Source organism: Talpa europaea, assembly GCF_964194135.1.
Source record: "Talpa europaea genome assembly, chromosome: 4".
Taxonomy (NCBI): Eukaryota; Metazoa; Chordata; class Mammalia; order Eulipotyphla; family Talpidae; genus Talpa; species Talpa europaea.
The window spans coordinates 33,052,740-33,069,036 of record NC_140070.1 but is presented as its reverse complement, the minus strand read 5'-3'; the positions used below and the strand labels follow the sequence as shown (position 1 = coordinate 33,069,036).

Below are 16,297 nucleotides of genomic sequence, written 5' to 3'. Positions count from 1 at the left end.
CTGAAGAATATTTCAGTGATTGCCAATTTTTAGATCTGTAATGAATATGAATATGAATAGATCTGTAATGAACATTCATGTAGAAGTGTCTGCAGGAAAGTAAATTTTTAATTTTCTGAGAAATATGGCAAAAGTGAAATTGCTGGGTCAATGCTAAACCATTTATAGTTTTAAAAGTAACTACCAAATTATTTTCCAGAGTGGTTGTACCACTTGACATCTCACCAATAATACAGGAATGATGTACATTTTTGTCATTCTTACCAACATTTGATGGTACCACTATTATTTTAGTCATCCTATTAGACGTTTATCAATATCTTGTTCTGGTTTTAATTTACACTTCCCAAATGGGTCTTGACATTGACTGTCTTTAATATATTTATTTGGCATCTATATCCTCTTCAATGAAAAGTCTATCCATATCGTTTGCCTATTTCAAATTGACTTGTTTGTGTTATAAAATGCTGAGTTTTCAGATTTTTTTCCTACATACATGAATTTTGTGGAATATGTGATTTGAACATATTTTTTTGGTGTTCTTGGGATTCTCTGGGTTTTATTTTCCCACAACTGTTCAAATTTTAATATCTCCTTTCCACTTTTAACCCAGTAAGTGCAGTTGTCTATTAACTTCAGATTTGCATTTATAGTGCTGTGTGTGTCTGTTTATAGTACACAAATGTGTGCATGTGCGCACAAGCACACTTGTATTTCTTAATTTACTAATCTGCAAAGCAACTTTCTCTCCAATGCTGCGTCCTGAATTTTTCAACTATTTCTGCTGCTCCCACCACGAACTTTGTCCTTTGCTGCCTTAACTAGTGGAAATGCCATGTTTTGACTAGGGTTCCAATTATCTGTCCGGAGAATTGCCCACCTGCTCTCCATAGGTAGATTTGATTTTTACAGAATTGACTTCAAGTTTTCCTTCATTTGGATATTTTATGTTTTTATTACATTTTATTATTTTATTACAATAAGGTTAGTGTGACAACATTTAATGCAAAAGTTTCATGGCCAAAAGTGGAACCTCTTTCTTCATTAAAGTAATGGACAGCTCTTAAAAATCCAATAATAATTACATCCACTTTCTTTAGTTTTTGGAGTAATTTAAAACATGAGAAGGAAGCCCAACTTAGATATGGAGCTTTTTATAGATATGAATATCTTTACTAAAGATGGATTAAGGGATAGTTGACATTGCTTGATGAATGGGGCAGGTAAAAGTAGGCTTTAAAAATGATGAGTATGCTGTACCATAACACTGAGGCATTTTTCCTTAATGTCAATATTTTTGTATATAATTGCTAATTTATCTCCTCTAATACACAGAACATACTGTAAATCACTTGTAATCAACATATAATTGGAATATATTGTGTTTTCATTTTTGTTTGTTTTCAGGAGCCTTAAATTCATTTACATTTCATGCCTCATAGTTGTTTGGGTGGTAGTTCTAATTGCTTCACTTAGATGTTTGGGTGATTACTTTTGTTTAATTGAATAAGTATGCATAGATTTTATTTATATAATTTTCTGTAATTTTTTATTAATACCGGAAGGATTTTCTGCTTTTCTGAAAACGTATTTGAAATTAGAACAAGTCATCTGATACAGATAATGTGGAAATTTACCTGGTTTACTATCATAATTTTTAAATTAGTTTTCATTTAGTCAATAATTTTTTTATTCAATTATTTTTAAAACAGTTCTTTTTTTGCTCCACTTTTAAATGCAAAAATTTACTATTAGATAATATCAACTTAATGTGTTCTAAGTTGCAGTTAACAAAAGTGAGTATGATAGGAAAAATACAATAGTATATAGAATATAAATATTACAACTGATACAAAGATTTAAAATAAATTTATATCAATTATTTTTAGGAATTGAATTGATTTATAATGCATTTAAGAGCATAGTTACAGAATATTGGAAAGCATGTTAAAGTTTATTCATTTTCTGACTGTATAATTTGAATTTGAAGCTTTTATAATTCAAATTACTACTATGTACTGAATATCATTTTTGAAAAAGTTAAAGACATTTTTATATTTTCAGCTAAAAATACAGAGTTGATTATAAAACATGCTGCTCCTAAAAAAAATGGACTTTTAATCAGCTTCTACATTTTTCTACCTGTCCTCATTTTAACTGCCACCATAGCTCTTAAATGGTATAATGTGAAGAGATCTTGGAACAGAGAGGGAACAGTAAGTGGAGGGTAGGTACATTTATTTGTTACATTAAATATTATGGGAATAATTTAAAAGTATTTCAGAATATTGTAAGTAGATATTTTTTAATGTATTGGGCTAATGTTCCAAAATATTGACTTAGTATACGCCACATTGTTTCAGATTTCAGGCTCTTAGGTATCCTTCATGTTCTTATTAGCCCAGGAACAACTGGATTTACTCAGTAAGTCCTCACTGATTTCAAACAATATGCTGCTCCTCAAAAAAAAAAAAAAAAGACCACATAGTCATGTTGGCTATAGCTTTTAGCTTCTATCTAGTCATGAACAACACCATTTTCCTCACATTAATATTAAATTGTGCCAAGGAAATTAATAGATTTAGGTGTCTGGTGAATAGAATATGTAGAGGGTAAGAGAAATACAAGATATTAACCAATGAGGGAGGGAACACAGGGAGAATACATATGATTTTACATATAACTAATATTGTTTATATGTTTCTAAATTGAGAATTTGTTTTCTTTACCATAATACCAGTATAAGTCCCAATTTACTTAGAAAATATTTAGGAAAATGACAAGCAGAAGTAATAAATAAGCAGGTCTCATTCCATTCTAAAGGAAAATGGTTCTGTTTCTCACTTATGTAAAGGAGATGAAATACTGAGAGAAAATTTCCACTATCTCCTCTGTTTGCCAAGTTAGTTAATTTTATTTATCAACAAGTTAGCAGTGAATAGTTAAATTCAAGGTTGCATAATTTATTTAGACATTTAAATAATCTTCAAAGTGTTGTAAATTGACTTAAATAAATGGTATCTGACGTAAATATTCCTGTGCTCTTACTTGAGAAACCTTGGGGAAAGCTAACTACCTGTAGAAGTAATCCTGATTTTTGAAAGAGATGTTATAATATAGTATCATTGACCACAAATAACAAAATCTGGTCATGCCAACCTATATTTTATTATTTTATTTTATTTTTTTTACTTTTTAAAAAAGATTTATTTATTTTTATTTATTTTTTAATTAATTTATTTTTTTATAGAGGCATTTTTTATTATTTATTTGTTTTATTTGTTTGTTTGTTTATACATGCACTGGGTACAGTCAGAAGCGCGGGAGGGTGAGAGAATTCACCAGAGCCAGAGCGGGGAGCAGAGCAGGCAGAAGGACCAAAGTACACTGCTGAGGGGAGCAGCGGGCGGCAGGAGAGGTCTGCGCGCCAAGTGGGATCCTCCTCTGGTGGCCGGGGAGCAGCCGGGGATCGAACCGGCCCCGCAGAGGCTGTGGGCAGCTTCGCAACCCAGCGCTCAACCGCTGCGCCACCGGGGAGGCCCAAGATCTATTTATTTTTATACAAGAACCGGGGTACATACCAGATGTGTGGGAGGGTGAGAGGATTCACTAGAGACAGGGCATGGAACAGAACAGGCAGACTGACGAAATACACTGCTGAGAGGAGCTGTGGGCCAGGCAGAAGAGGTCTGCTGTGCCATGTGGGATTCTCGCAGGCCGGCCGGGATCCAACCAGCACTTCCGAGGATGCAGACTGCTTCACAGTGCGGTGCTCAACCGCCTGCACCACCAGGGAGGCCCACCTATATTTTAGAGTAGCAACACTGGTATTATGGCTACAAGGGTAATGTGATGTAGAGGTGAAGCACAAAAAGGTAGGAATAAACTGCAGGGTCAGGATCCATCCATTCTTTTTATCACCCAAAGCTTTATAATTGACATTCTCTGTTCTTCTGCTCTTCTTGCACATGGGCCAGAATATCTATCTAAAATTTAGTTTCAGGGCCTCCCGGGTGGCACACGGGTTAAGTCTCAGCACTATCAAACTATCACCAGCCACCGCAGCATGAGTTCGATCCTTCACCAGGGAGCTACCTGCATGGTGCAGCAGACCTCTCCTAACTTGCCCGCTGCTCCCCTCAGCAGTGTATTTCAGTCAATTGCCTATTCTGCTCCCCACTCTGTCTCTGGTGAATCCTCTCACCCCTAGCACCTCTGGCCTAAACCCCAGTTCTTGTATGCATAAATAAATAAATAAATTTTCCCAAAAAACCCACTTTAATTTCATTTTCAAATAAAATTCCAGTCAATGCCTCTTAGTTCATAATCTCAAAAGGCAGAAGAAAATAGCTATGTAAGTGTACCTAAATTCAGAGTGTTCTGTCTGGATTTGTATCAGTGAGGTAGGTCTTCTAGCCTGATGTTATCACTTGTGACCAAGGAGTTATAGCCAAGTACTAGGAACCTGGACACTATATCTCTCTTCCTCAGCAGAACTGTGTATATACAGGAGTTTTTAAAAAAACAACTGGAGACTGTGTAAATATCACAAAATGTTAACTATATGTAACTGGAAGACATTAAAGCCTATTAATAAAAGTGAAATATTATTTACATTATATTTATATATTTATAGAGACATTATAATTTAAGAATTTGAAGATTTGGAAATAAATTATCTTTTTTTCCTATGGAAAATATTATCATAGCTATATTAACATTTCTTCCCATGTTCCTATAAATAAGATAGAGAAATTTAATAAATGGACATAGCAGTAAAGTGAATATTAGTACATTATAATTGCATATTTAGTACAAATCTTGTTTCTAACTTTTCTTGATTTTGTTTAACATTACAATGACTCCTAACCTTAAAACTCATGCTATTTCTTTTATACAGATCTATTACAGAAGACAGCACTAGTAACAGCAACCAGTCATTGACTTAAAGGTGAATTAAAGAAATAAAATTATTGACAATGATAAAATCATGAAACAATTTAAAATTTTTTTAAAACAGTAACTCAGTATAAGAGAGCTCAGTTTCACATTTCATCATTTCAACTCTGACTTGTCAACATCTATTAAAGCGAAGACTCATACAAAGCATTGGAGGTTAATTTTATATATTTTTTTTAGTTTTTTTTTAAGATTTATGTATTTTATTTATACAAGCACTGGGTACAGTCAGACGCACGGAAGGGTGAGAGAATTCACCAGAGCCAGAGAGGGGAACAGAACAGACAGACTGACAAAATACACTGCTGAGGGGAGCAGTGGGTGTGGCAGAAGAGGTCTGCGCGCCATGTGGGACCCTCGCCTGGCAGCCGGGAATTGAACCAGTGCTGCAGAGGCTGCGGGCAACTTCGCAACCCAGCGCTCAACCTCTGCGCCATCGGGGAGGCCCTAATTTTATATTTTAATAATTTTGAAATATTTTATATCAATAATATTAGCCAACACTTTTGTAATGGTGTGACCTTAAGGATATTTTAAATACATCCATACATCATGTTCCCTAATTTAAGTTTCCAATTGGTAGTTTACACAGATTGTCTCTAAACATTTACATTTTTCCCCCTCATTATGACACTATAGGTATATTATCCTTATTTTAGAAACGAGGAAGTGGACATAAAATATTTAAATAATTCCCTGTGTCTATAGAATTAGCAAATATTGGAGTTTAATTTGCAGGCATCAAACTTCAGAGTTTATAGCCTAAAGAATGTCACAATTTTGACAAATATAGCCTGAAAGTGAGTGGGGATGGGGAATGGATTTTATATTTACTGAGGACCTATTAGATCCAAGCAAAAGGCTAAATGCTTGTCTCTCCAAGGCAGGAAGATAATTATTTTTGCCATAAAGCAGGCATCTGTGTATGTAGTTTAAATTTCTAACTCATATGTGTCAAAATAATATTTGATAAAATTTAAACCCATCATTGAGAATAAAGGAAAAAATCTAAAAATCCAACCAAGTTTAAGAACAAAACTTGTCCACTTATCTGCCACTCCCTCATATCTGCGTTTGGTCCAGTTAAGTCAGTAGATCTCTGCTTCCTTATCAGCCATCAAAGAAAACATTTTTAATTCCTATCCTTATAGTAAAATCATCTTATTCCTGCTTATAGCAACCTTGACCTTTTCTTTAATAACTTTATTAAAAGTCCATATCTTAGGTGAGAATTTTGGCATGTGGCTTACTGTCTTTTCATATCCTTTTACCATTATGTGTGTCACCTTAACTCACCACTACCATCCAAATTCAGTCATTTTTTTCTGAGAGCATTATACTGAGTTTATCATTTCCTGGGTTTCTCCCAACTTTTAAATCATAAATTCAGTATCTTGCTTCCTTTTAGTTTTTTCTCTGCTTTTTAATTTTTTCATAACCTCTTTGTACCGATAATAACTTATAAATTGAGTTTGTAGTATATTGAACAGTGATTGATTATATAGAAAAAATAAAGAAGTAGGTGTCATTGGGGGTGTTGGGAAGAAACTGGATAGCATTTTTTAATTTGGCTCACTGAGTAGGTCCTGTTGACAAAGTGATACAAAAACAAAGAATTGGAGTGGGTGCAAATGTTTCTCAGTTCAGTTATTGAAAGAAGACATCTGAATTCACAAGGTCAGCTTACATAAAACTTTTATTAATGAAGTCATCTGAATTCACATGGTCAGCTTACATAAAACTTTTATTTTAATGCAATAAAATACAGTGAGAGAATTCAGGCAAACACTCGGGGTCAGAAAAATACCTCATGCACATTTAAATTTTAAACAGCTCATCGTTGTAAATTTCACTGCCTTTATCTTGGCAAAAAAATGAAACTAGACATGCAGGTTTTCCCAGGCAGACAGAGCTTTTCCATTCTGAGAGGGACTGAGACCAGGATGACTGGGGGAATGGGAAAGTCTCAGGCATGGGCGGTGATTTTCAACAATATAGGAACAGAAGGAACAAAACAGCTCCCAGGAAAATAGAAGTGTTTTACTGAAATGTTGTTGAGCTAGTCACCACCTAGAATAAGATCCCGTTTCAGGATAATTAGGGAACAAAAAAATAACAATCACGAAACTTCCGGACCACCTAGTGCCTAATCAATAGCCAGACACATTGTACAACAGAAAGTCTGACAGTATGTAGTTACAGATAGGACTGGAGTAAAACAGGCATTCTCCCTTGACCCCCCTCCTGATGTCACGAGTTCCTTCCTCTTGCTTCAGTAAATCCACTCTTGCTCTCATGTTTGTTGTGGGTGGCTGTTTTTCCTCTACTGGCGAAAAAACCCAGACCCACGACCCTCCATTCTCCTGATAGTTCCACCAGTGAATCAACTCCATCTTTCCTAGACATAGATTAGCAGAGTTATACATGCATATATCTTTCCAAGCACATAAACCATTCAATGAAAAATAAGTCAGGAATGCTGAATAGCAGTGATGCCAGTATATTAGGAGCACAGTTAGCAAGAATGTTGTCCTAGTGATTAGATCAGAGAAGTAAAACTGTTGTAGGACTTGGAAGGTGTTGGATGCCATCTATGTTTTATGCTGATGAAAGGAAGAAATAATAGGAGGTTTTACATTCCAAGCACAGACTGAAAATAATCTGACTGCAAGGGTCAAAGTGAAGTAACCAGTTAGTGGAGAAACTACAGTAATAATCCAGAGTAGAAAGGATGGTACCTCAGAGCAGAAATATCAAAATGTTCTTAGAAACAAAATCTGAAGATGAACCAACAGAATGTACTGACAGTTTGAATGTAGAATGTAAGAAAAAGTGCATAAATAATGTTCATTGATATAAAGCAGAAAGATTAAAAGGCTAAAATGTTAACCCAGACACCTTATTTTAAAGGTGGTGTTATTAATCATAGTGTTGTAAACTAATGTTATCTCATGAAAATAGATTAATAATAAAAATGTATATTAAAAAAACTATGAATATATCTATATGTAATCATGAGCCCAGTAAAGTTCTGGAATACCATAATATGGAGTTTAACTTTTTTCATCTATGAATAGGAACATAATTAAATTTTTGAAGTGGTAAGGGAGGGATTTTGCATAATATAATTTATATATTTTCCATGATATTATTTATAAATTTACACTGATGCTTTGCTATATATAACATGCTATACTATGTATATGCATATTGACATAATATATATAAAATTCATATTGATATAGATTACAAATTTCATTGGGATGGAGTAAGGGAAAATTCATTCAGAAATGTAAACTAACGAAGTGGATAAAACTAGCGAATGTTTAAGAATGGTGTAAGGAAGGCAGAATTAGGTCAAAGGAAAATAGCAAAACAGTTTTGAGAGATATGAAGGAAGTAGAATTGATTCAAGTTCTAGCTGTACGGATATATTTGTGTTAGAATAACAGAAAACTACAAAGAATTAAACAATCTCAATAATGGCAACTTTTTTAAAAAAATATTTATTTATGTATACAAGAACAGGGGTGCAGGCCAGAGGTGTGTGTGGGGGGGTGAGATGATTCACCAGAGACAGAGTGGGGAACAGAACAGGCAGATTGACTGAAATAACACTGCTGACGGTGTTAGGGGGAAAGAATGTTCTGAGCTAATCCCATACAGGCTTTGTGGACTCCACCCCCACTCCAGACCAAAGTCATCAAGACACTGGGAAAGACAAATCCCTTCACCACCAAAGGGAAGGTGGCTGGGACCTGAGGGTGGAGTTAAGCAGCCAGGTTGGGTATAAAAACCAAGCACATGGGCCAAGTCTCTCGCTCTGTCACTTGCCTCCTGGCTTTACGGCTCCTGGCTTGCGGCCAGTTCTCAGAGTGCCATTTGGGTTTCCAGGTTGGCGGATCGGGTAGGACGCATTTAAAACTTTGTCTCCCATTTTTCTCCCAGAGCTGTACATTTCCTCATTTCCCCTTCCCTTGTAAATAAACCTTTTATTAACCTTTCGCGTGTGCCTGCAGTAGAGCATTGATAAGTCCTTTTAAGCGCGCGGGTGAGGACCCACAGCCAGGCACCCCGTTTTGTATCGGGGCTGCCCTATAACAGATTTGGTGCCCAGCATGGTTTCTAAATTACACCCGCGGTTGACCAGCCCAAAGTAACATTCCTTGCGCTGGTCACCATAAGCGCACTAGTTTTGCAGGACTCGCAGCGTAATATTTATCTCAAGTCCTGAAAAGTCTTTTTTTTTTCCTGTGCATACAGCTCTTGTGGGTGCATTTTTGAGCCAAATATGGCCTCAACCATGAGCCTATACAGTTTCATCCCTAGCTTGAGTTTTCTCAGTTTCCTTCCAGCCTTGAATTTGAGTAGCCTTCTTCCATTAAATATCACCACCAGTTTCTTTAATGTAAATAATTTGATGAAGCCTGGTGTATGGCATGTGATTTTACTATTGTGTACTTACATGGGTGGTTTACAAGCCATCCCTTTACAGTCTGTGCTTCTGGGTGTTTTTTTGGTAATATGTGTAAGCGCCATTTGCTACATTCTTATTTCTGTGAGAGGTAGATGTTCTACTTCATATACTGAGAATGTGCAACAACACATTCAGGCTCTTAACTTAGCCATGCAACAACAAATTCAAGCTTTTAACGTGGCCATACAACAACAAAATCAGGCCTTTGATTTAACTATTAAGTGCATGAGGGATGAGAACCGTAACATCTTTGAGTCAGTTTATAAAAGCATACAAGATCAAGCTTTTAAAAGTATGCAGGACCGGTTAGAGGTCGCCCTCCATAAATTGGATATGGCGGAGGCTCAGCTTATGGCTCAGAGAAAGGATAAACCTTCCCCTTTCCATGAGGACTGCCAGCGAGCAGAGTTAGAAGAGGAGGAGCATCATATTTTAAATACTTTAAATACATCAGGACAAAATCCTCTTCCATGTGACAAGGCCTCTCCCGTGCAGACTCCTGAGGCTTCACAGCCTCCACTGCCCTCTGGGGAGGAAATTAAAATGGTGTCTCCCCACACTAGACACGGCACCCATTTTGGCAGGAAGGATCACCCTGAGGCAGGACAGTTTCCCCTTCGCCAGATGCCAATGGGTGGCTTGAATGAACATGGGCGACCTGCTGGGTACTTTTGGTCGCACCATCCTTTCAGTACTGTGGACCTCCTAAATTGGAGGAGCTCTGTTCCCTCGTACCGGCAGGCTCCTAAGAGGATGGCAAACTTGTTTGCCTCTATCTTCGTCTCCCACCGCCCTAACTGGGCAGATATACAGTCCATGCGCCATACTTTATTAACTCTGGATGAGCAGAGAATGGTATTCAGGAAAGCCAGGGAGGAGGCTGACCGTCTCCACCAACAGGATTGGCAGTCCCCAGAGCCAGAGGTTGTTGTCCCAGAGAAAGATCTTGGATGGGACCCTAACAATGGAGGAACAGCCATGTTGGATCTGTATAAAAACTGTTTATCGGTAGGACTGCAGCAGGGAATCCCCAAACAAAAAAACTTTAACAAAATATTGCAACTCGAGCAAGGAACTAATGAGGACCTGTCAGAGTTCCTTGAGAGAATTATTTAAATGTACACTAACCACATGGATATAAACCCAGATGCCCCAGAAAATGCTCGTCTGATCACTATGGCTTTCATTACCCATAGTGCCCCAGACATAAAGAAAAAGTTAGTTAAGGTGGACGGCGTCACTGAGATGAGTCCGTCCCAGGTAGTGGACTTGGCATTTAGGGTTTATAATAATAGAGAGGACGGGAGACCGAAACCTGCCACTGTTTTCTTACAAAGAGAACACAGAACAGGGTTTTAGGGAAACAGTAATGGACAGAGACGTGAACCCCTAGGAAGAAATCAGTGTGCTTTCTGTAGGGAAGAGGGACATTGGAAATACAGTTGTCCCAGGTTACAGGGAAGCGGCAGACTCAATAATTATAGAAGGCAGGATAGAAGACAGAGAACCCCAAGATATGATGATTCACGCAGGGGGTACAGTACGGAATATAGAAGGAGTACACAGAACCAGGAACCAAGGATAGAGGAAAGAAGACAAATGTTAGCACAGAGTAGAGGCTCAGATGATGACAGAGAATACAGACAGAGAAGGAATCGAGAGCCCAGCACAGAGGTAAGGAGACAAATGACAGCACAGGGTAGAGCCTCAGGTGAAGATAGGAGGGAATATAGACAGCGTAGAAGGAATCTAGAGCCAAATGCAGAGGAAAGGAGACAAATGATAGTTCATGGAGAAAGTTCAGATGCAGAATAGGGGTGCCCAGGGGCTCCACTAGATCTAGAGAAGCCCATTAGAATAACCCCCTCAGAGCCCCGGGTAACACTCGCTGTGGAGGATCATCTCATTGATTTCTTGGTGGACACTGGAGCGACATACTCAGTTTTGAATTCAAAATTAACTAAAATGAGCAAAGAGACTGTAGTAGTCACTGGGATTACGGGAAGGCCTTCTTACAACCTTTGGAGTGCCGGCTGGGCACCACAAAGCTCCAGCATAGCTTCCTATACATGGAAGAGTGTCCAATCCCTCTACTTCGTCGCGACCTTTTAAGTAAGCTCAACGCACGGATTATATTCTCACCAAAACATCAGAGGCTTCACCTACAGGTACCTACAGAGCATGCTCTGTGGTTCCAGATGTTACTTACTCAAGATGTTTCACTGAAAGGTGAAATTTTACCTCCAGAAATTGTTGAAAGAGTAAGTAAATGGGTATGGACTGATGGAACCCCAGGACTTGTGAAAAATGCAGAGCCTGTAAAGATAGAAGTGATAGAGGGGAGCAGAACCCCGAGGAGGATGCAATACCCCTTAAAGGAGGAGGCCTTGAGGGGAATTGAGCCAGTATTCGGCCCTGCCGCTCACCGTACAACACTCTGATTCTGCCAGTGAAGAAACCCCATACAGGTGAGTACCATTTTGTCCAAGATTTAAGGGCCATTAATGACATTGTTCGGGATTTACATCCCACCGTGCCTAATCCCTACACCTTATTAACTGCCATACCTGGTGACTTTGGGTGGTTTTCGGTATTAGACCTGAAGGATGACTTTTTCTGTATCCCAATAGATGTCCAGGATCAACTGCTTTTTGCCTTCGAGTGGCAAGACCCTAAGTCCAAGAGAACTCTCCAGTATTGCTGGACTGTGCTTCCACAGGGGTTTAAGAACTCCCCAACTATTTTTGGGGAAATACTGGCCAGGGATCTCAGGAAGGTTCAATTAAACCAGGGCGTCTTGTTGCAATATGTAGATGATTTATTGATTGCAAGTCCAGACTACAAATCTTGTCTGGAAAATACCATAGTGATACTGAACCACCTGGCAGAATGTGGCTATAAGGTGTCACCTCAAAAGACACAGATCTGTAAACAAACGGTGATGTATTTGGGGTTTGAAATTAAGAAAGGCAGACAGAGCTTGATGATGGAAAGGAAACAGGTAATTTCAGCCCTTAAGGTCCCCAGCAACCGGCAACAGTTGCGCAGATTTTGGGGTATGGCTGGGTTTTGCAGGATTTGGATTCCTAACTTTGGATTAATAGCAAAACCCTTATATGATGCTCTCAAAGGCCTGGACTCTGAACATTTGTCTTGGACCCCAGAATGTCAAAAGGCCTTTGATGAAATAAAAGTAAAGTTGATCTCAGCACCAGCATTAGGGCTTCCAGATCTTAGGAAGCCATTCAAACTTTATGTACAGGAGAGACAGGGGGTTGGACTATGAGTGCTAATCCAATTGTTGGGGCCAGAGATGCAGCCCGTTGCATATCTGTCCAAACAATTGGACCACACCACTAAGGGATGGCCTCCATGTTTGCGAGCTGTGGCTGCCACTTGTGACCTCCTACATGAGGCGCAGAAGTTTACATTGGGTCAGCCCATCACTGTGTGTGTGCCACATCAGGTCTTGACATTGCTGGAGCAGAAGGGTGGACTTTGGTTGATTGCCAGGTGAATGGGAAAATATCAAGCAGCTCTGTTGGACAATCCTAATGTGTAGCTGCAGGTTTCTAATTCCCTGAATCCCGCCACACTGCTTCCAAGCAATGAAGATGGACCTGAGGATGACACTTTAATCCATAACTGTTTAGAAACCATAGACACAGTGTATGCCAGCCGACCAGATCTGACTGACCAGCCTCTGCCAGATCCAGAGTGGGAACTATTTATAGAGGGCAGAGCTTCATGGACTAAGGCCGTCGATGTGCGGGATACGCAGTGGTGATGCTCCAGAACACCGTGGAGGCCAAGGCTCTTCCGGCAGGTACATCAGCACAAAAAGCCGAATTAATAGCCCTGACCCATGCATTGGAACTCTCAAAAGGTAAAAGAGTCAATATATTTACTGACTCCAAGTAATGATTCTCTTTTATGATTCTGTTTTATGATTCTCCACATGCATGGGGCCATTTGGAAGGAGCGGGGACTCCTTACTGCCAGTAACAAGGACGTCAAACACCCATTAGAAATCCTGGCCCTGTTAAAGGCAGTAGCTTTACCATCAGCTGTTGCTGTGATGCATTGTCCTGGCCACCAAAAGGGTGGGTCTGACATGGCAAAGGGCAACAGGGCAGCCGATCGGGTGGCTAAGGCCACTGCCCGTTCTGCTCTCCAGGGTGCACTCATCCCTCTTGTGGACCTGACTCAGTATGCTCCTGAATACACCGAGCGGGATGAGGAGAGAGCTCGTGCATGGGGATTTACTGAGTTTGACCCCAGCTCCACTTGGAGAGTAAACTCCCATGGGATGATACTCCTCCCGGAGGCCCTGGTATATCCGGCGAAAACATCTTCACGAAGGATCTCACTATGGGAGAGATGCCTTACTGGAAATAGTGCGCCCATATTTGAAGGGCCCATATTTACACAAAATAGCACAATGGATCGCCCAAGGTTATGAATTATGTGCCAGGAATAACCCCAAGACTCTCTCCCACCCTAAAGCCATTGGGGTTCAATAATGGGGCCAGTGCCCTTTTGAGGACTGGCAGGTGGACTTTACACAAATGCCTAGAATAACAGGCAACTTCAAATACCTATTGGTTTTTGTGGACACGTTCTCGGGATGGGTGGAAGCATTTCCCACAAAGACGGAAAAAGCTTCCGAGGTTGCAAAACAGCTACTGAAAGAGATAATCCCTCGCTTTGGGTTGCCGGACTCCATCCAGAGTGATAATGGGACAGCGTTTGTCTCTGACGTCACTCATGCAATAAGCAGTGCGTTACAGATCAACTGGAAATTGCATGCTGCATGGAGACCACAGTCTTCCGGGCAAACAGAAAAGATGAACCATACCTTGAAGAAAATCTTGGCAAAACTGTGCCAAGAAACACGACTTCATTGGGACCAGGTACTATCCCTTGCCCTCCTCCGCATAAGAGTGGCACCTAGAAGTGGGCTACAATTAAGCCCTTTTGACATTGTGTTTGGAAGACCTTTCCAGGCCACAGTTCTGAAAGCCAGCCTGGAAATAGCACAAGATTGCCGGATCACACAATATGTGAAACACATCCAGGAGGTTTGGGTAGTAATTCATAACTTTGCAACCTCGAGGATCTCTAGGCCTCCGGATCAACCATTGCATCCCTTCAGACCTGGAGATCAGGTCTTACTGAAGACTTGGCAGAGTGGGGATGCTCAAAATCAGCTGTCAGAAAAATGGACTGGTCCCTATGATGTTTTGCTGAGCACACATACTTCCCTGAAACTTGCAGGCATAAAACCCATCATTCCAGAGTTAAGAAAGCCCCAGGAGGAACTGACCCAGAGACAAAGTCCCATTGGTCTTGTGAACCCATTGAGGACTTGAGATATTTGTTTAAGAAACAGATAAAAACTTGAATATTACTGACTTCTTTTCCAGTTATTGTTGCAGGATACCCAAGGACGCACTTTTTCTGAAGAAACCCTGAGAAAACTAACATGCTCTAACCAATCTTCTTCCTTTCAAAGTTTAGGAGACGTGAAATAACATCTAGGATCACGCATATGCTGCCACTATTTTTTTTTTTTTTTTACACAGAAAGGCTTTCAATCTTGATTTTGGTATTTCCTTTTAACTTTTTGTTTTTATCTTTGAGATTTTTTTTTTTCTTTTCTCTGCTTGTTTTTGTTACTTTGGCCTATGAGTGAAACTGCAGTTGTATGAGATATCCCACGCGTGATAAATGGTAACTAAAGAGCTCTTTGTGTCTATATGTTGTATGTCTGTATGTCCTTTCCTTGTGTCCTTGTCTTGGCCTCCAGGGGTGTTAAAAAAAAAAAAGAGTCTCCAGTTATGAGGAAACACAAAGGTTATGGTTTCATTGTCAACACTGTACTACTGAACTAAGCCGGTGCCTTCATAGAGATTGAACATTGTTGTTTCTGTTATTTTTCTGATGTTTGTGGCAAAGCTTCCCAGAAATCTAAATTCAAGTACAAATTTGGTAGCCTGTCATTTGGCTGATGCAAGGAAATTTTGTGGAACCTTAGTAGAGCTCCTGAGACACTCCACAAAGTTTCTCCCTTTCCTCCTGGGAAAGGCATTAGATGAATTTGTTCTATTTGGCTCACCTAGTAGAGTAAAACTAGAAGGGAAGCATTGTCACTTGGAAAATGGGTAACTCCTTGACCTGATATGAATGTAAATTGTCAATGGTGATTGTCACATTGTAATATTGTATACTTCAATTGTTTAATATCTACAGAAATTGTTTCTGGAAATATAGGGAGAAAAGGTCTCAACAGATTCCTATTGATGGAACTGTTGAGAGTAAAAACTTTCCTGCAAAGGACTGAATAGACTTTGAAATACACCTGATATTTACTAAGTTTTCTTTGACATAATACTGGTAATTTTTTTTTTTTTTTTGCATTTTGTTCTGAATCCACAAAGTTTTCTTGTTTTGGTGACCAGGATCTGCAGCAAGGTTGCAATTTTTTTTTCCAGCAAAACTAACTTGTGTTTGCATTTTCTCTCCCCTTGATACCAACACAGCATAAAAATAGTGGTAGTAATCTTTTACTACTTACCTTAGAGTCTGTTTTTGTATAACTTCCATAGGGATTTTGTCTGCTTAAACTAGAAAATTGGACATAAATTTCATTGTGTGGCTTTGAGTGGAGTTCTTCCAGCAAGTTGAAACAGAGCTGAATCAAGAAAAGGAGAACCTGTTTGCTTTGTTCGTGGGGTTCCAGAGACCTCCAAAGAAGGTGAGGAAGCTTGCCTTCATTGGCAGGACTGGACAGCCCACCCAATGAAAAGTTCCTGGTACCCTCGAGAAGAGGAAAGCCCAGGTGGAGTCTGATGAGACCAG

The 16,297-nt window shown here is 39.3% G+C and overlaps 1 protein-coding gene across 1 annotated transcript in view; it reads left to right on the top strand.

Moving 5' to 3' along the window:
* The window catches only part of LOC311170197 (A disintegrin and metallopeptidase domain 3-like), a gene marked incomplete at both ends in the record, with an annotated part of 64,585 nt that extends 59,636 nt beyond the window's left edge, over nucleotides 1-4,949 (top strand). The window contains 2 exons of the mRNA XM_084232591.1: nucleotides 2,065-2,227; nucleotides 4,901-4,949. Coding sequence (XP_084088717.1) covers nucleotides 2,065-2,227; nucleotides 4,901-4,949 — 212 coding nt within the window. The remainder of the gene's footprint in view (nucleotides 1-2,064; nucleotides 2,228-4,900) is intronic.
* Nucleotides 4,950-16,297: the final 11,348 nt, after the last annotated feature.